We start from the raw sequence: 20,752 nt of genomic DNA, 5'->3' as shown, positions 1-20,752 counted from the left end.
TTGTGGGACCCAGAACATAATAAGTAATGTTGCAGGTCTTCTGTTCACAAGCACGTGTTCCCTATAGAGACTTATCAATGTTCGCATGCACTTTGGGGAAATCTCTTTAACTACCTCAGCTAATCAATAGAGAGGTCTATTATTGTGCCACTGATGCATATTGGTAATGATTGGCTCAGCAACCATCATGTGACTAAGAAAATAGTGTCTAATTCAAGGTCAATAAACTGTTTCTTCTTGGATTTTTCAACATTGCCTTCTTATTTGTTATAAAAGCAAATGTAATGTATAGGGAACTTTGTAATATATGTAATACATCGTAATACACACACACACACAGGCGCACACACACATGTACACACACACACACACACACATACACACACACACATAATATACAGCTAGATAGTAGGTATGTAGTACCGTTGCTTGAACTAAGAGGCAAAGAAGGGGAATGATTGTGGGTACCTGGATAGTCAGTTCATCTTGTCCCTGGCTGTAACTGGAACCATGAAATCCTGCACCTCTTTAAAGAAAAGGAGAAGACTGATTGGTCTACATGGTGCCCGAAGATGCTAGTGACTGACAGAGGAAGAAAATGACTGCAGAGGATTTATACATTCCAAAGATGTCAATAAATACACAGGAACTCAATCACTGACTGCACGTAGTGAGCGATCTGTAGCATTTTCAACTACAGTACTGAGGGTGACACTCCTGGGTTTTAAAACTATATAAATGTGACAGACTTTAAGAAGTCATGGAGTGCAAATGAGGGTCAAAAGAAAGTCTGAGCATACCCATGTATCTAGTTCAACTGGTCAGAGTGAATTACTGACATGGTTGTTTGCTAAATGTCGTGGTGCCCCATATTGTTTTCAAAAATGTTTTTGAATAGTTACAGTCATTATGCAAATGTAATCAAGATAGGTATATATAGATATATATATATATATATTATATATATATATATATATATAATATATATATGCTAAATTTTTAATGAGACTTTCAATTTTAAAAAGTGTAATGTGCATAATAATGTAATGTAATATGTAATGTAATAACAGCACTGATGAAGGCATGAGCTGACACATTTTTACTAGTGTTAAGGGCTGATTTGATCAACCTACAAATAAGGACAAGCCATAGCTGGAATATTTTTGAGAATTTTACTTCCAGCTGCATCAACCTAAACTATGTGTGGTTATTATGGTAATGCCCCTTCAAATAAGTGGTTGATACTGCCCATGTGGACTGTCAGGTACAGTAAAAGAATCTAAAAATCCTTAGTTATTTATCTTTTAACCTCAGAATGTGTGGTTGAGTGTTTGAACTTATTTATGAACTGTATTACAGCAACGGGAGCATGTCTGTTTTTCTCACAGAGTAATGTAATGCCCACCCAGCATCAATGGGGGAAGGAAGTGTGAATGTGGAACAGCAGACAGGTTGCACAGTCCCTTTCACAACTGGAAATAATGATGCTGAATTACCAGTGACTGATAAATCTTTAATATAAAAATTGTACAAGAATTCTGATACAAATTACAAGAGGTATTTGGACAAAATATGAATAGAATTCCATTTACATCCCAAAACCCTTATGCATTTTATGCAAAACCATAGACAGTTATAGTACAGAAAATACAAGGAAAGCAAATTGAAATTAAAAAGAGGACCTTTTTTTTTCCCTCAGACTAATGGATAAAACGTGATTAGAGTACATACAGTATTCATGAAGCTACCAATGTCACAATTATTAGACCAAAGTGATACAAGCTTCCCATTCCCCTGGTGCAGCTATAGTTTGTGGTGCATACTGGGGCTATGACAGGAATATCGCAGTGCTTTAACATTTATAAAGAAGCAAGCTGTACGATCAGGATAAGAAGGTATAGCATATACAAAAAAAAACAGGTATATGCAGTGTGAACAAAAACTAAAAATTCCATTCACATAATTACATTTTCAAGCTTATTTGCTCACTGCTATGAAACAAATAAAATAAAATAGAACACTCTTTCGTAAACATTTGGGGAACTGCTTTCCATAATGGACTACAACAGGTCTGTGTAAAAATAATTGCACTAGGAGTTCATTAGAAACATATGATAGACATGTAATACTAACTACAGCTGCTAAGATTTTGATAAGTTTTTATAAGCAGTCTTTTCTTAAAATATAGGGAAGGTAGTTGACAAAGTCACAATTTAGAGGCATGGTGGCCAATGCAGAGAATTTAACCAAACATCCATTACATTACATTTTCATTCAAATAAAAAGAACAATACTTGTCTTGGTTTACACCCCACCCCCCTCCCTCTATTTTTCTAGTCCATTGTTTTAAAAATAAAAAGAGCAAAGTTAACACACAACAGTTCACATACAGTACTGCACCATTTACAGGGGTTCATGCTGAATGTTGCTCTCCAGTGACTTAAACAGAGTGGATAGAGAGTATTTCATTATTAATAGGTCACTCAACTCTTTTTTTCCCAATGCATTATTGTCATATTTTGTAGCTGTCTTTCTCAGTTGTTGTGCTCAATATCGCGGAGTAGGCAAAGGCCTTGTTAAATATTAAAGACTCACTCAACTTCTCCTGGCAATGTTTCTAAAAGCTATTTGTTTCACCTCGTGTTCAGATGGATTCGCCCGGGATGCAATGTTTTCCATTACTTTTACTTTTGGTGTATGAAACTCGTGACAGACAGGATCTCTTTGGGCCATATGCTTAAAATAAACTGCTTAATGTTTTGCCAAGAAAGACAAAAAAGACAACTAAAACTGCCAAAACTATCATTTATGCACATGACAAACCAAGTATTAAACTAGGACTAGGCCTGCCCACTGACTAGAAAACACTTCTTAGGCATTAAGCAGTATTGCGGAATGATTCAAACACCACACAAATGCTTTGTTTTTAATTTAAGTTGGCCTTTGTAGCTATTAACAGTTATCAGCCCAAAAGAGACACCTCCCATTTACAATCAAGCATGTGCAGTTTTATAACTGAGGTGGGGCTGCGAGTCAAAACAGTAAAGGGCAGGCTAAAAGTGGAACTTCTCACACTAGTTGCTAGGCCACCATTCCATTTTTTTTTTTAAAAAGACACCCAAGGCCAGTAACACTATAAAATGAGGGCATGTAAACAATTGCCTAGCCTGTTGTAAGTCACAAGCCATATTATATAATACAGCCTGATTTGAACAAACGCTCATGATAGAATTCAGTCACAACTGTCAACAGACAGTGCAGCTGAACCATCAGTTTGTAAAAAAAAAAATGCCAATGGGCACTTCCCTGGGGCACCGGTATGCACTAGTTCTTCATTTGATAACATTAAATAAAATAAAAAAATAAAAACACTATACATCTAATATTCAGATTAAAAGCAACTGTGTTTTATTAAACCAACAAGGTTGCCTGCCTGCCTGCCTGCTGCCTGCAGAAGGCGTTCTTGTCCATCACTTAGGCTCTGTTAACAAGTCATCGTGTTACTGTCAAGTCAACGGCCGTCAGAGAGTGAAGAGTAGCAGCCCTGGGCTTCAGATATACTCTCTGAGCTCCAAAGTGGCACTTTTTGCTGGCTGACTCGCTGCATTGCAGAGGCAAGCATCATAACGGCTCTGGGGACAGGCTGAGTTTCTGTACTCAATTTTCTCTTTACTTGGGATAAACAGGCAATTACACATCCTTTTACACTTGATGGCCATGTAGTGAACTTAAGCGTACAATATTAGTCTCTGTCCCTGTAGGACTTGTGCAATAAGTAGTAGGGAGAGTACATCTGAGAGAAGGGAGGGGGAGTAGACGGCGTTTGCTGTTAGTGTCACTGTCTTGTCAGCAACATTCACATCTTTGAAGGTAATAAAGTGACAAGTGAGTTATTAGAAAGATCAGTGGTAAAATTGAACTGGTGCCTCAAGGTACTGTGCAACAGCAATTTTAATGATACTTCCTGTTGCAGAAATACATTTCCCAGTCCTTCCTTTGCATTACAAAGCACCAAAAGCATGTATTAAAGCAAAAGATACCTGCATGATAGCAGTTCTAGAAAACTCAGAAATCCAGCATTTAGGAGGGAACAAAAAGATTTCAAGCATATTTTTCTGCACTTAAATTTGTGTATACATGTGGCTCTTTATTTTAAATTAAGAGCCACCTGGGTACAGGTGATCTATCTCAGGCGTTAACTGTAAAAATGGTCAAGATGTGTACTCAATTCATGCATTGCTACATTGGGTTGTACAATAACACACATAGAACATTTACAAAATGAATTGTTCTTGCACAATAGAATTGAGAAAGATTACAAAATACTGACAACAATGTATAGTACCAGTTACAAGACCTGTTCCTTGTGACGTTTTTCACATTGTTTCCTGTAACACTGAATACTGCATGGTATAACAGGATTCAATAATTCAACAGTTATTAAATTCTTTTGGCAAATTATCTTCAGCAAAGAGTGCTAATTGGAAAGATGCACCAAACAGCATACAATTCTAAACAGCAGAAAAGGGAAAACAAAGGGGAACCCAAGACCAGATTTAGAATTGGTTTCAACATCTTTCTAGACACCTTGGTCTAGCCAAACAATATATTTGGAATGTTTCAGCCTAAACACACAATACCACTGTTTTGGCTAAACATGTGACTTTAGTGAAGGTCGCTATAAAGTCGTCATTCTGTGGCAGCCACTGTGGCAGACTGTGAGTGTGAGACCAAGTCAAAAAGAGGTCTGGGCAGGACTGCCTGTTCTTCCAATCTCAAACCACAGAGATTGCTAACTTGTGCAGGATTTTTTTTTTTTAAATGTATTAATAATTTTAACTGCATGTTTCAGAGGCTTAAGAGGGTAATTGCTTCTGCATTTGCCATTTATATTTTAGTGTTAGTATTAATATTATTACTATTATTAATAAAGACATTACTTACTTCACAGTTGCTGTAGTTAAATGTAATTTACTTAAATATTAAGACTCAAAGACCCCCCCCAAAAAACTAAAGCAAAAAAACAACAAGATTATTGATTAAGACTAGCTTGCCCACTCTGCTATGAAGTCTCATTGTTTTTGTTGTTTTTTTGTTTGTTCATAATAAAGCTTATTAAGGTAGTTGATCATTGTTGCTTCTGTAAATATTTTAAAGATTTTTTCTTTACTGAAACACTGTTTTGTAGGACTTGACAATATACTGAATTGCTGATATTCAATTTTGTGCTACAAACTCTTAAAGGTGCAGTATTCCATGATTGACAAAACTCGTTTTTACTTAACATAATCAAAAAAGTACCTTAAAAATCCTGAAATAACTAATGCCTTAATTTGTGTAACATTTTTGACGTTGTTGATCTGAAATACAGTATTTACAGATGCTGGTTGCTGCTAGTATTCTGTGCACCTGCACAACAGCAAGAGGGCTACAATACCTTTAAGGTAAAGTATGAATGATACATTATGTGGGACAAAATACTGGAATAATGTCCTGACCAAATCTGGGTCTCCCATTGCAGTTAATAACCAACTTTTTTTTTTTCATTTTAATACTTGTGCAAAGCTGGCGGTTTTTATGCAAACGTGATACTTCAGTTTCCTTAAGTATTATTGTCATAGGCCAACCACAAGACAACAACAATTAAGTCCAGAAACATTTTTTTTTAACTCAAAGAAAGAAAGATTTGAATAATGGCGGTAGTTTGTAATGACATGGGTCATATTACCCATCCCCTTAGAGTTGAAAAGTGCATGACAGGATTTATGTACTAATACTAAGAAGGGGAAAAAAACCCAAAACAAACTGTAACTGACTGGGGCACCATAAGCATGCCAGCACCCATTTTAATATCTAGCAGGTAGTTAAATCAAAACTTGTGTTTCATTTTAAAAATAAAGCTAACATAGTTTAATCAAACTAGCTGCAAACTACCTCTTCCTTGTCTATCTAAATGCTGGAAGGACTGTAAAATAAAATAATGCTAACAACCATCAATATAATTGTTTTACATCATAGCCTCTCAGGGCATAGTATTTACAAATGAAGCTGTCATGCTTTGTTAAAGTTTCTTTTAAAAGCTATTAGTACACAAGACATCAAGAAGGTATTTTTTATTATTATTTCTGCAGGCAACAGTCACATATATATTTCAAACAGTTTCTTTGGAAATGAATAAAGCAAAAGAGCGTCTTTAATGGAAATGGTGATGGCGTAAGTTGGGCATCAGTTGTTGCTCAGTGAGTCACATCCCATGCTTCCAAAAAAAAAAAAAAAAACTAAAACAAAACAGAAATAGTCACAATGCAAAAGCACTTAGAATTTTTTTATTATTTTTTTTTAATATATGTTGTTTAATTAATTATTAAAAAAAATATATATGGCAGTTCCAAAAGAGGCCATCCGTGCAAGAGGCCAATCTTAAGTCTAAATTGATGGTCCAAGTATAGGGAAATGGGATTGGGGTAGCTACTCTACTACAGGTGCAAAAGGAACGTTTTTGTGGAGGTTAGGGTTCTGGCTGTGCCTGTTGCGGCTGCGCACCGAAGAGAACATCATATTGCAGCCGGGCACTTTGCATTTATGCATCTCCCGCAGGTGTACGGTTTTGTAGTGCACCCGCAGTGTCCCCTTGTTGCTGTACATTTTATGACAGATGTTGCACATGATCCCGCCGTTGCTGGTGGAAGCTGAGTGGAGCGTGGGAGAAGAGGATTCAAGCATACCCTGGCTGCTGCCCACTCCTGTTTCCGCCGTCACTTCCTGAGCCAGCCCCTCGACCTTGTGGGAGGAAGCCTCACAGTCGCTGGCCCCGTCAGTGTCGTCAAGCAGTATTCCTTCATCGCTGCCCTCGTCAGACTCCCGTGAGGAGTGGATGCTGCTGCTGGACTGGATGCTGGAAGCGGCGCTGAGGTCCAGCACCATGTAGTCATGGGTGGGGCCTCCACAGTAGCCGTTGGTTTGTGAGTATTCAGTGCCGGCTGGAGAGCTTGCCTCGTCCCGGCTGCCGCTGCCCTCCAAACCCATGTGGTGAGCACCATATATCTTGGCCAGGAACTCGTCACGGAGTTCCTTGGGGAGGGCTGTGTGGTGAGCGTCCATCCCCATATCATCCAGTTCTTTGGTCAGCAGTTTGCGATGTAGGTTGATGTTAGCGCTGTGCCTGTTTTTTTGTTTTTTTTTTTAAAAAAGAAAAATAAATAAATACATAAATAAATAGAAAGGTGAGTTATAATTTGTTAATAATTACAATGTTGTGTTGTTTGAGTCTAAATAGAGAGCTGCAATGTGGATAACATATTTTTTCCACAAACATCTATTACTTTAAACACTTCCTTTGGGTCTGCTTGAAAAAGGGGGGCTTATCTGATAAATACATATATTTTTTTAATTGTTATTGTTCCTAAAAACATCTTTTTTTTTTTTTTTTTTTTTAACTTTGAGGGGTTGGTCATATTTAACATATACAACAAAGTGAACTTGTTTCCTGAAAATATATATATTATATATATATATATATATATATATATATATATTGTCATGGTGTGTGCCGACAGCAAACTTCCCTAAGCAAATTATATAATGTACTAATCATGAATAGCTTTTTAGTTAAATGCTTGCGAAGACACATCCTTGTATTCTGTTTACCGCTGTCAGCAAATCTAGTACCCTCCTGTAATTCAGTCCTATTGAATTTTACTCAATTAAATACTCTTCCATATTGAAACAAGTTTATCAATTGATTTCAGCTGCAGTAATATGATAATCAGGAGGAACAGAATAGTACATTAGCATTGAAATGGACAGCTTTATCGCATTTGCTTTCTCTGAAAGGCAGTTTATTTGTGATACTTATTAAAATACAACATTATAACCATCACTCGTTTTGTAAAGGATGTTGTTTATTATACCGGTATTCCAAGGCATGTCACACGACTTACCGAATGTAACACACTTAATGTGCACATTATATCATATTAAAAATATCATTGGGATACCATTACGGTACGCGGAACCATTAGCTAACCACAGCATTACCAGCAATGTAAACACAATGCATCTGTATTGCACTATAAATGTAGGAGCATGCTGGTGCTGATTTGGCACCATATTACTTCAATTGGTTGTATTGGTACATCGCCATTGTGATATCAAAATAACACTTTGTTACCCTTCTGCCAATGGATTATGTCATTGTACAGTAGCTGTCCATGGAATCCCATTTCCCCGAAGTACAGAAGCATTGTGTTGACATTATTGTGCTCCTGCATTTCTATTTTTATTGGTACAAGCATCATTCAAGATTGCAATGGTGAGGGAAACTGCAACTGTTAAGGCATCCATAGTATTCTGTTTATACTGGTGATGCTTAACATCGACTCTTTTCAACTACTTTTTATTGCACCATTTTTACTGCAAGAGGAATGGCAATAGTAACATTAGTTTGAAACTACTTAAAAGCTGTTAGATTACATTTCAGAGTTGATTATTTTGGGGGTTGTAATTTCAGCAGGTGTTCCCCCACCCTTTCAGAATAAAACGGTGCACATTACACACATTCATTTAGCTTGAATGTATTTTAGTTTACACCCCCATCAGATTGAAATGCCCCAGACGTTATAAAATGGGTGTCAATGGGAGTGAGCTCCACATAGCAATAATTCCAGACTCCAATTGAATTTCACCTCACTTACCACCACTATTATGACATTCATAACATTAAGACACTTTCATGATTATACAGGAGTGAGTCACATGAGCTGTCAGTGCTTTATCAAAATGGATAGATGTCAAATACCTATACATAGAATTCACGGCCAAAATTACAGTTCTTTTGAGAAAAGAAAAAGTATTGCAAAAAAGGAATGCCATGCCTAACAAAATACAAAATCATAAGGAAAGTTTTTCTAATGCTTTCCGTTTTTATATATTCCATATTTTGACAAACTGCAAAAGCAGTTTAGTTTTGTAACTCAAGACTTAGTAAAAACAAATACTAAAATAGATGAACAACCTTAAAATAATATGCAATTTCTTTTTTTTGCTTATTTATATAAATCTATCTATCTATCTATCTATCTATCTATCTATCTATCTATCTATCTATCTATCTATCTATATCTATATCTATCTATCTATCTATCTATATATATATATATATTGCCAGAATCATTGTGTTAAGACATGCCTATTTCTGCTCCCGAAAGATTAAACTCTTCATTTAATATACTTTAGAGTTGAATACTTTTACCAAAATGAATACTCAAAAATGTTTTCTTTAATCCTACTGTATCACATTGAGTATTACATTTAAAAAAAAAAAAATCCTGAGCTGCAATTATAAAAACTGAGTAATTTACTCAAAAGGAATACTTAATAAAGTCAGAAATGAAAGGTCTGTGCTGTGTACTGTCTTGGAAATGAAAGATGCTGAATATACAGTCATTTGGATCCTTTTCAATATGAGACAAATCGCTCACACCAGTCACGCAGACGGCTCCCTCTCCACTCAAATTATTCACTTGAAGATAAGCTACCCGCTAAACTCTTTAGGGGTTTAACTAATTTAATGCACAGATACAGCACGTCTGTTGCAATAACAGGTAGGATGTGTTGGGTTTCGACCATTTATCAGAATTAGACTTCCTTTTTTCTTCGTCAGTTGTGCAGTGAATTGCTCTGCCTACACTGTTCCAATCCTCGTAACCCCCCCACCCTATCCTCCTCCCAACATCCCCTCATGGCCGGTAATGTAGCAGGCAAACAAAATTGACGGTCTCATCTTGACAAAAGATGGGGGAAGTCTCTAGAGAAGCCATTTTACTCTGCAGAGGAAGCAAAGCACTGTGCAAATGTGCCTGTCCCAGGAATGTTAATCATCTTTACGCTTTCTCAAGTTTGACATGTACGTCATTCCTGAATTTGTTTACCAAATTAATCGTAATGTGCTAATTGGGGAAGGAGCATGGGAAGGTAAATTAAACAGATGCTTGGGTCAGGCTTTTTTTCCATTTACTTATTTTCCTACTGTTATTAAAATAATATCAGTTTTAAAAAGAAAAAAAAAATGTTGTGGGTGGATAGGCAGGTATCCTAATGTCGACTTTTGTCAATATATAAATGACCCTGAACTGATGCACTGCTGCTGGTTGTAATGCATTAGATGAGCCTCAATGTCTTATCCACTGCTGGGAGCAGTTTAAAAGGAGGAAAGGGGTCATTAAACTATTGCAGGCCAATCACAAAGCTTTCATTGTTTGTTTGGGTTTTAAGATGGCTCTGTAGACAATACTGGAAAAAAAAAAATGTTAAAAAAAAGGCTACTACAGGAAAATCTTTAAAATACATTTGCCCGACAACCACACAATGTAGTTACTATAGAAATAGTTTGCAGCAGGGTCCTGGTATTTAACCCCCACACTGTATTTTAATTCTATTTTGTTTACGGCTATTTGGACACTAGTATTAGGAAGTAATCGCTGTTGCATCACGCCCGGCTTAGTTTTACTGAAAGCTACAGGGTACTTTAGCAACAAAGTTAGCCTTAACGTGTAAAAAAGTTGGTAAGCAAAAAACAAAGTAGGTAATTATGGCAGTGATTTGTTCTGTGACTAAAAGTCTGTTGCTTTTTCAGAGCCTCTTCATTTCTGTTTCTCTTCATTTTGAGTCTATAGCCAAAGTCAACATCAGCACCCGGCTGCCTTCAATTTAAAATGCTGGATTTGTTGATGTGTGTTTCTAGTTATAGCTATAGCTATATTGTGTACTATAATAAATGATCTCTTGTGCCAGCAGTTAACATGGTAAACCACAATAAGTGTAATTCACCAGCCACTGTTTTGTAGTACTGTACAAATAAAAGAATCACCTACCTTACGCAAAAGTCTAGTCATTTTGGTGACTGTTTATTATTAATAATAATAATAATAATAACAAAACAATAATAATAATAATAATAATAATAATAATAATAATAATAATAATAATAATAATAATAATAATGCAGTTGTTTAGGTGTTTGAATGCCCTAAGAATGCCTTCATGTAGTACATTACCAATTGGTGTAACTATACTAAACTCTGTATAAATGAAAGAAGTGTACAGTCTTTTATCTGTATTCATTTCATTACTTGAACCTTTCACCTATCCAGCTGAATTAACAAGAAGAGTTGAGCTGCAGAGTATTAAAGACTGGCTTACACAAAGGTCAGTTGCTTACTTTAAAACTCTGTCCCAGCTTGGCTTTCCTTGTGTTTTATATGTCTTTGTGAAACCTCTCCTCAATTCTGACAACAAAAGGACATTTCAATAAAGTACTTTTACGGGTTTAATAGTAGCAAACTCCAGGGGATCGACAAAGTGCTCAGGCTGCTCCGATGAGAGGGGAAATCAGTAGCTCAAATATAATTAACCTTCCATTCTCCATGCAAAGCACCATGCACTGGGGCGCACGGCAGTCTATTAACAGAGTTATAACGGGCAACAGACACAGGCAACACTGGTTGAAAAAAAAAAAATGGCTCCTGTCATTTTTTGGGAATTATGATTAATGACACTAATAAGGCGGATGATTACTGTTATGGGTGTTTCCAGCAGTTAATCATATTGTGCTATTGCTGCAATCTGAATCCACGATAAACACTATCATTTACCTCTTTATTGTAGGCAACTGTGGTCAGGAAATAATGTATGCTAATTGCACAGGGATGTTTTATTTCTTGTTCGTTAATAGATATTGCTCTATCAATATTTAGGACTGAAAGGTGCACTGGACTCAGAAGAACGCAAGGGCTGGGGTGGGCTTTGTCAGGGAATAAAGATGCAACTGTTTTTTTTTTCTTAACTTAAACTGCATTATTTAACAACGCTCACTGGAAATACCATAAGACAAAAGGCTGATCCACTTTTGAAATATCATGTGTGTGGTCATATTGGATGCTAGAAGGTAATTTAATGGAGCTGATACTAATCTAACAGAAATGTATTTTGAGGAGTGTTGGGTCCTCTACATACCCCTTGTCAAATATTATTAAGTTAATTTTTAGCATTAATATATACATTAAACCAATTTACATATAAAACAAAGAAATACACCAGGTTCAATCAGGGAAACTCATGCGGTAGAAAGAACAATATTTATTAAAGCTTAGACAAGACGATACTACATTATACATATTTTCATTACATCGTTGGTCTTGTCCTTCGAGGATAACTGCCCTCCCCTGAAGCTGAAAAGCAGGATGGAGGCTGGTGAATAGGAGACAAACTCTGACACACAACAGGGACAAACAGACTGAGGTAAGATATAAAGCCATTTCTAGCTGATCATTAGACGTGTTGCTAATCGGATGATGACTGTCTAGTGATGGAGGCACCTGAATTGAAGGAAAATGGATAAGAATATTCTAAGGATACCAATATGGGTGATAGGGGATGCTGTACCTGACACCTGTAAGATAAACATTACAAAGACTAGGCAAAACATTAACACCTTTGTCCCTGTATCAGTTCTGTGTTGTACTAGATAGCAATGCTTAAACCAATAACATGCCAAAGCACTTGTAACTGGGACAGGGATTATTTTGTCTAATGGCTTTTAAAAACCTATCATATCTTCATTCACTGATGAAGTTAAGTGTTTCTTTTTTTCTTTTAATACCATTACCCGACAGTGGAAATGAATGCTAATATAAGCAGGGAGTGCTTATGTCGAGTTGTAGTAATAAAAAAGATGGAATGCTAAATGATAGCATTTGTATGGGATAAAAAAAAAACAAAAAAACAAAAAAAAAACAAAGTGCTCTCTTCATTTTATTGTAAATGGAGACTAGAACCAAGTTGCACAAAGCGGCCCACTAAACACCTCCTGCATGGTGCAATGGAGCTCCTCCTAGAGGCAGCTGAGTTAACGGTGCTCTGGTAACATCAGCATATGACACATACTTACCTCTCACATAGAGCTTGCTCTTTAGTTGAAGGGTAAGATGTTTGTCTTTAAACTATAAGGTTAATGGTGTGTCCCCTGTTCTTGCCTCTTTACTCAAGCCATGTAATAGTATGGGCCTAGCACAGTAGGTTATATGTACTTAGTTCTTTGACTTTGGAAAATTAATAGATGCTTTTTAAAAAATAAAATAGGGGTTAATAAAAGACTGGAATAATGTTTTGAAAATATGCTCAGCTGATCTTAGTACCTAACTTTAATTCAAAAGGAAATAAACAATGAAATACAATTTACACATACAATGTACTTATCAAAACCAACTAAACTAATATTTTGTATAAGGCAAGCTTAAGGTGTGTCTGTATTAGCAGTGGTTAAAAAAAATGACAGTAACAGTTTGAGAAAGGGAAATCTGTTTTTAACCACAATATACCAGATTCTGCAGAGTCATCGCCCCGGTTTGAATGATCGCCTCTCCCCCTCCCCTTGTCCCCAACGTTTAGCGAAAAGTTACATTTTCATCATTCATTTCAGGGTTTTTTTTTGCCTAGAAGTATTTGCTCTGTGCATTAATGATTCAGACACTTGTTTGCATCATCAGTGATGAAGGTTCAGATAATGACGTGGATTTTGGCGGTTTCAAATCAGATGATACAGACTCTGTAGTCTGATTTTTTTAGACACTGCAAGAGTTTGTAACATGCATTTTTTGTATTGAACATTTTAAAATGCTATAGTGCTACTTTGGATGCTATGATATTGTATTATTTCGTGTTGTGTTTTCGCACTGGACACTCCAATTTCTTACTTACAGAGATCATGTAAAACCACTTATTTTAGTGGATCGAAAATTTCACTTGTTTATATATTTAAATAAATGTAGCTACTTTTATTCTAGCATTTTTTCACCTACATATGTGTTTTTTCATGATGTGCTTTTGTGCTGCACATGGTGGCTTTAAAGTTTAATGTTTGTTTTGTGCAAATATTTGAAATGACAAAACAGTGGACATACTGCAGCAACTTTGAATTGTATTTTACCAGTCAATAAATATGCTAACTGCACTTCTTGAGTGCTGTGCTGTACCTTTGAATTTTGAGAATGCCTAATCCACTCTTTTGCGTTAACGACAACTTCAACTTTATGCCCCCTGGGCGCTGACTCGGCAGAATCTGATAGATTCAATTAATTATAAAAGGCTTTTTTTTTTTTTTTTTTTTTTTAAGAAGGCTTTATTTTTGTAAAGATGTCTTTTCTAACTTGGCAGGGGCGAATGATGAAGAAATACCAACACATCTATGTATGTGTTTGTGCGTGTGTGTGCGTGCCTGTGTAAGACAGCAGGATTCTTAGGCCCAAGACAGTTCACATCCTTAATGTGCTGTCAAACATGCAGTTCATCATCAAGCACAAGACAGATCACATCCTTACTGTCTTGTCAAACATGCAGTTCATCATCAAGGACAAGACAGATCACATACCTAATGTCTTGTCAAATGTGCATTTCATCATCAAGCACAAGACAGATCACATTCCTAATGTCTTGTCAAACGTGTAGTTCATCATCAAGCACAAGACAGATCACATCCCTAAAGTCTTGTCAAATATTCATTTCATCATCAAGCACAAGACAGATCACATCCCTACTGTCTTGTCAAACATGCAGTTCATCATCAAGCACAAGACAGATCACATCCTTACTGTCTTGTCAAACATGCAGTTCATCATCAAGGACAAGACAGATCACATACCTAATGTCTTGTCAAATGTGCATTTCATCATCAAGCACAAGACATACCACATTCCTAATGTCTTGTCAAATGTACAGTTCATCATCAAGCACAAGGCAAATCACATCCCTAATGCCTTGTCAAACATGCATTTCACCATCAAGCACAAGACAGATCACATCCCTACTGTCTCGTCAAACATGCAGTTCATCATCAAGCACAAGGTCAGAAACTTGTTTTTTGTCACTGCTGCTGTTCACACAGCTGGTGCATGTGATATGATTTGCATCTTCTTAGAAAAATATATATTTTTAAAATACATAAAAGAGCTTAGTAATCCGTTTAAATGATCCGGATGACGCTGCTCTTATTTACATTGTGCTAATTAAAAAACAGATGACAGGGAGTACCTGGATATAAAAAAGTATTGAAAAAAGTGCTTCCAAAATTCCACTGATGAAGTGCTACATTCGTTAATGGTTTTAAGTCAAAATGAAAAAGACACTTTTATATTTCTGCCTTTTTTTTAAAACTAACTTTAAACTGTGTCTTAAAATGTGCTCACCTCTTTCTTTTTACTTTTTAAAAACAAATCGTTTTATTATACCAAACTCTTTTTCAAACCAAACTATTTCTCTATACAAACGTATTTTATTGTTCATTCTTTTGCTTGTCTTCTACAGTGCTTTGAGATTTGTATGAAAGGTGCAATATCAATATTGTAAAATGTGGCCCCTTGTTATTCTGTTTAAGAAGACGTTTATTTGTCAGTATGGGTGTACAGGGCGTACAGATTTATTACAGTTGCATGTGCCGATGTACTGCAGAACTTTATTTTGTCACCTTCCTCATGCTAATTGTAGATAATCTAGCTATTTATGACACAGGCAGCATCAACTGCTATTAATAATGATTGTTTAGGCAATTTTTAGGTTCAGCTCTTATAGTAGTAATATGCACTGCAAAAACACAAGCAAAAACAGCTGAGAACAGATAAATATTTTGTAACACTGAAAATATCTTACATATACTTATGTGAGATTGAAGTAGATGCACAAACACAGTAAAACTTAATTGAACTTGAGACTTTAGTGGCTTTGTATAACAGATGACTGCTTATTTAAGATGCCTCTGTCACTTGATGAGTTTGACAGTTAAGAACCAGAGAGACTGTCTAGTTAAGGAGATTGTAACTATTGGTTTAAATGGATATAAAAAGGTAACTGGTATAGATTATAAAAGTTTTGTTTGTTTTTTCATCCTCATTTTAAAAATGGTTTTCTTCCCTCTCCTTAAGGTGTGCTTTTCAACATGTGCAATGACAGACTGGGTGCTAAAGAAATGCATTTTGGGTACAGATGTGTTAATAAGGTGAAGGTAGTGCATTTCAGCACCTTCACCTTTCCCGTTAATAAATGCAGTGGTTCGGCAGGGGTTTTCATTTGTTAATGTATTCAGACACACCTGTGTAGGTAATGCATTATATATATATATATATATATATATATATATATATATATATATATATATATATATATATATATATATATATATATATATATATATATTTCATTATCAATTTGCCGGTCTGACTGTTGATCCGGTTATCCACAATCAACATGGTTGCTTTTCAAAAAGCCTGAACTGTTGATTTATTTGTTTATGTGTCTTTTTGTAAAACAGGATCTTGTTTTCAATCATTCAACTAATTTTAAGATCTGAAGTGCAATAGGCTGTTTGAAACAAAATTGAATAAACAATTGGGTAATTTATTGATTGTCAACAGAATTTGGAATAGCTGACCTGAATGTTCCATTTAATCATCCACAACTATAAATCAGTCAGTAGTGTTACTAAGAACTAAACTTAATAAATTCAATGTCAAACTTTAGAAGTCTTTGCCAAGTCTCTAATCAGTGTTCCATTTAAGACAGAAATAAAAATCACCTGCTTGAAAACTCTGGGTTTTGGATAAAAAGCCTTTATATTTTTATGTTTAGGAAAACTGCTTATTTTCTTGTTATCAGGGTCAAGAGTATTTTTAACACTGCTTGGGCACTGCATAGATATAACCTTGCTGAAAACAAAATACGTTTCATTAAGTGATTGGGATAGCACTCACCTGTCTCTGCTTCTTCTCGACGGGAAGGCAGCGTTGCAGCCAGCCACTGTGCAGACATGCATCTCCTTCAGGTGCACGTTCTTGTAGTGCAGCTTGACACTGTACGAGCTTTTAAAGCTCTTCTTGCAGACGTAGCAGATCTTGGGGTCTCCATCAGAAGAGGAGGAAGAGAACTGGGGGCTGCCGCCGTAGCCCATGGAGGAGACAAAGGTCTCATGCAAGGCTGCCATGCTAGCAGCAGCCGCAGCTGCCACAGCACTTCCTCCCCCATTGTACAGCCCATATTGGCTCATGTAGAACATGTCGTAGGTGGGGTCAGCCAGCTCTTCTTTAATCTTGATGACCGGTTGGTGTGGGGAAGGGTAGGAATTGTGCTTATCCTGCAGATTTTCTCTCAGATGGTTCTCCTCTTCCTCCACCTGCTCCTGATGTGCCTTTTCCAAAGCCTCTTTGCTGCTCAGATGCTGGTGGTGGTGGTGGTGGTGATGTTGCTGCTGCTGCTCTTCAATTTCCATTGACTCGTCACCACAGCACATCTTGGTCTCTGAGGTTACGGACTCGTTCTCAAAATCCTGCTCATGGTCCTGGTCCTCGGAGGTGACGCTGTCCACACATCGCATCTCGGAGCCTGCGCCCGTGCTCCTCAGGTCCTCCTGGTTCTGGTGCAACGTGCTTTTCAATGCCAGGCCGGGGCTCATCTCGTCCTGGGAGGAGTGGTGACAGTTGTTCTTATTTTTGATGCTGTTAAAGTTGTTGCTGTGGTGATGTGGATGATGACGGTGGTGGTGAGGGTGATGATGGTGGCAGCTCTGGTTGTTAACAACCCCGTCGTCATTGTCATTTTCCTCCTCATCCTCCTCATCAAACTCCTCTGCCACATTGATTACCTCTTTTTCAATCTTTACCGGCATGCTGGACTTTCTAGGCTTTTTCTTGGGCATTGGGTCAGCAATAGTAGGGTCGTGGCTGCTTGGGAGGGCCACATTAAGTGCTGATGATGTGGTCTCAGTGGTAAGAGGAAGGTGGCTGGGGGTGGACATCTGTTGCTGGTCCATCAACGTGGTGGTACTGTTGGTGGTGGTTGTGGTGGGCATTATAGGGCTGGTGGGCAGAGAAACTGGTGGGCTGACCATCTCTCCTGGCGACAATAGACTTCTGTAGAATGGAGGAACTGGTTGCACTGTCTTGAAAGAGGGAAAGACCAAAGGGTTCTGGAGTGATGACTGAAGGACTGGGTCTAGGGGAGGGGTGGTAAAACCCATGGTGGTACGGCCAGGGCTTGTGAGGGTCAGGCTACTCTTGGTGCTGGAGATGACAGAGGTTGCAGACCCAGAGTTGGACCGGATGAGGTCCTTGTCCCTGTTGTTCCTCAGCATTGGCATGTGCAGCCGAGGGTTGGGGTTGGCGCTGTGGCGGTTGCGGCTGCGCAAGGAGCTGAAGACCATGTTACAGCCCTCGATGGTGCACCGGTGCTTGATCTTCAGGTGGACAGCATTGTAATGGATCTTGAGTGTACCTTTGTCATAGAAGGTCTTTCCACAGGCATGGCAGCATACCCGGCCCTTCCGGGAGGTGCAACCCATCCTGCGCATTCGGTTCATCTTGGAGGAGAAAGAGGATGAGACGCTCTTGGACTGCTCCGTCTTCACCAGGTTGTGGTCGTTCATGCTAGTGGATGACTGCTGAGGCGGCAGAGGGGAAATGCTACTGGGTTCTGACTTGGGCTCCACTATGTTGGTGATGCTGCTCAGGGCACTGCGATTGGGGCTCTGGCCATTGCGGTAAGGTGAAAGAGAAATCTCTGACTCACTGCTTTCATTGGGCTCGCTCTGGGCTGGTAGATTGGGCTCCCGAAGTCTGAGCCCTGGCTGTTCCAGCATGAGGCCGTTAGGGGGCAGCCCCAGCAAGGGGGCGGAGACAGGGTTGATGTACTGGAAGGGAAGGAGAAAGGCCAGGCTGTTGGGGATGTTCTCAAAGTGGTGTATACTTGAAGGGTTACTGTTTTCCAAGTGTGTCAAGAGATTGGGGCTCCTGGTGCGGTTGCTGCTTTCGATAAAAGTCCTGATATCGGAGTCTACCTTTAAAGATGGCACAGTCACGGCCTGACCTTCTTTTTCTTGAATTGCCATCAGCTCCACAATGGATTTGGTTTCCCCGAACCTCAGGAACTGCTGGAGGGTAATAATCTCTTCTTCCCGGGACATGATGGCCCAGCGGTCCAGCACCTTGCCTGCAGTATCCTGAAGGCCATAGCAAAACAACAAAGACAAACACAAAAAATGATTGATTCTGCAGAATTACAGCAGTCGATTGAAGGTGCTCTGCTGCCTGCTCATGAAACACAAGGCTCAGGGAGCAATATGCACTGTTAAAACAAGCTGACCCACAAAGCAAAGTTTTATTTTCATCCCCCTTTTTTCTTTTAATCAGTAATGCAAATGCAGTAATTAGGATTACAGCTAGAGAAACAGACTGAGTTTAATAATGTCTAAAGCAAACAAAGTACAGACCACTGGGGCTCTGCTGTTATCAAGTTAGTGCGATTCTGCTGTTTTTACAATCCAGATCTATTTGCAATGCAACTGTTTAACAAACATAGCTCTCAAAGATGTGAACTCTTGCTGTGCCTCCCTCTGTAAATACAGACATCCTGTTCTGTTCACTACTTGTGACATTGAAACAGTAGAAAAAGCCTAATAGATTAATTTACCAGCAAAGACTTGTTGTAGATTGTGGTGAAACCTATGTTGGAACTCAAGCTTTTTACTCTATGTTGAAGGGAATGCAGTGAGTTCAAATTTGACTCAATTATCATTTGCACCACTAACTAGCTCTTATGGGCTTATTGGGGGTTGCTTCTAAAATCAAAAGGCTCTTCATTGGTTATTTAAGCTTCCATTTGAAGCAGCTACTGAGGTGACTGCTATCACACATTATGGTCATTAGCAAGGAGGAAAATCAGGATTTATGTTAAAAGTTTTATGTTAATGGTGTTTAGAGGACATACATCTTGAACGGAATAAAATATTAATCAGTCCATGGTTTATTTACAGAAGGGATACTGGTTTGGATGCAGAGCAGCGGCTTAATATATATAATATATTTTACAAATATGAAAAAAAAGAATAATTACCGCCACAATATTTTACAAGTTCAGTTCTTTGATGTGCTGATCGCAAAACCAAAATGTATCTTTACATTGGCACTGTGTCTAGGAAGTAAGAATCACTAATAATGGAAATGAGCACCTAACTTTGCCAGCTTACTGAGCATAGTGTTATTATCTGCTATCATGTTTGCAATGTGTGTAGTATCTTATGCTGAAAGCAATGATTGTGATTCTGAAAATGGTAACTTGGCATGGATAAGACATTAGCATTGAGCTCAAGCAAATAATGTAGATGCACAAAAGGTTAAGTGAAAGCAGACATAAAAACATAAAATACAATACAGTGCATACATACATACATACATACATACATCATAAAGACACAGCATATTGGCCACTTGGATGAAGGTAAAGTATTATGAACAGCTAACTAACACATTGTCATTGATAACTGTACAGTACATACAGTGCAGTGTGACAGCAGCAGCAGCAGTTGATTTAAGTATAGAGTGATAGAGTGAAAGCTCCTGGTATTTTAATGTGAATTTGTTATTTTTGTCCTAAAATGAATGAAGTATATTATTTGAGGGCTCAGAAAAAAGAAAACCTTCCTCATCAGAAAATAGACAGCACCATGGGAGCAGCTTCAGACTGGTGACAATTAGAGATAGCACTGGTAACCCAATGTGTTCTATACAGCTCAGCAGGATCTAGGAATGATAAACAGTGTTTCTGAGTTCTGTTTAGGAGATGTAAAACTAACACCACAAAACAACACATTTCTTAGATACATGGGGTAAATATGTACAAAATATCATGTCTACAGAAAAGGAGAAACACAAATCTT

At 37.8% G+C, this 20,752-nt stretch overlaps 1 protein-coding gene across 3 annotated transcripts in view; it reads right to left on the bottom strand.

Annotated features, from left to right (window-relative positions):
• Positions 1-1,301: 1,301 nt before the first annotated feature.
• Positions 1,302-20,752, bottom strand: part of bnc2 (basonuclin 2) — a 251,601-nt gene continuing 232,150 nt past the window's right edge. Inside the window, exons 5-6 of one of the 3 annotated variants that reach the window (XM_041263928.1) lie at positions 16,797-19,036; positions 1,302-7,162 (exon numbers count right to left, since the gene is read on the bottom strand). In XM_041263928.1, coding sequence (XP_041119862.1) covers positions 6,469-7,162; positions 16,797-19,036 — 2,934 coding nt within the window. In that variant the 3' untranslated portion in view covers positions 1,302-6,468. Of the gene's footprint in view, positions 7,163-12,104; positions 12,228-16,796; positions 19,037-20,752 lie in introns of those variants that run through there. The other 2 variants (XM_041263935.1, XM_041263944.1) reach the window with 2 other exon arrangements.

This window comes from Polyodon spathula, chromosome 1 (assembly GCF_017654505.1).
Source record: "Polyodon spathula isolate WHYD16114869_AA chromosome 1, ASM1765450v1, whole genome shotgun sequence".
Lineage (NCBI taxonomy): Eukaryota > Metazoa > Chordata > Actinopteri > Acipenseriformes > Polyodontidae > Polyodon > Polyodon spathula.
This window is presented reverse-complemented; position numbering and strand designations above follow the sequence as displayed.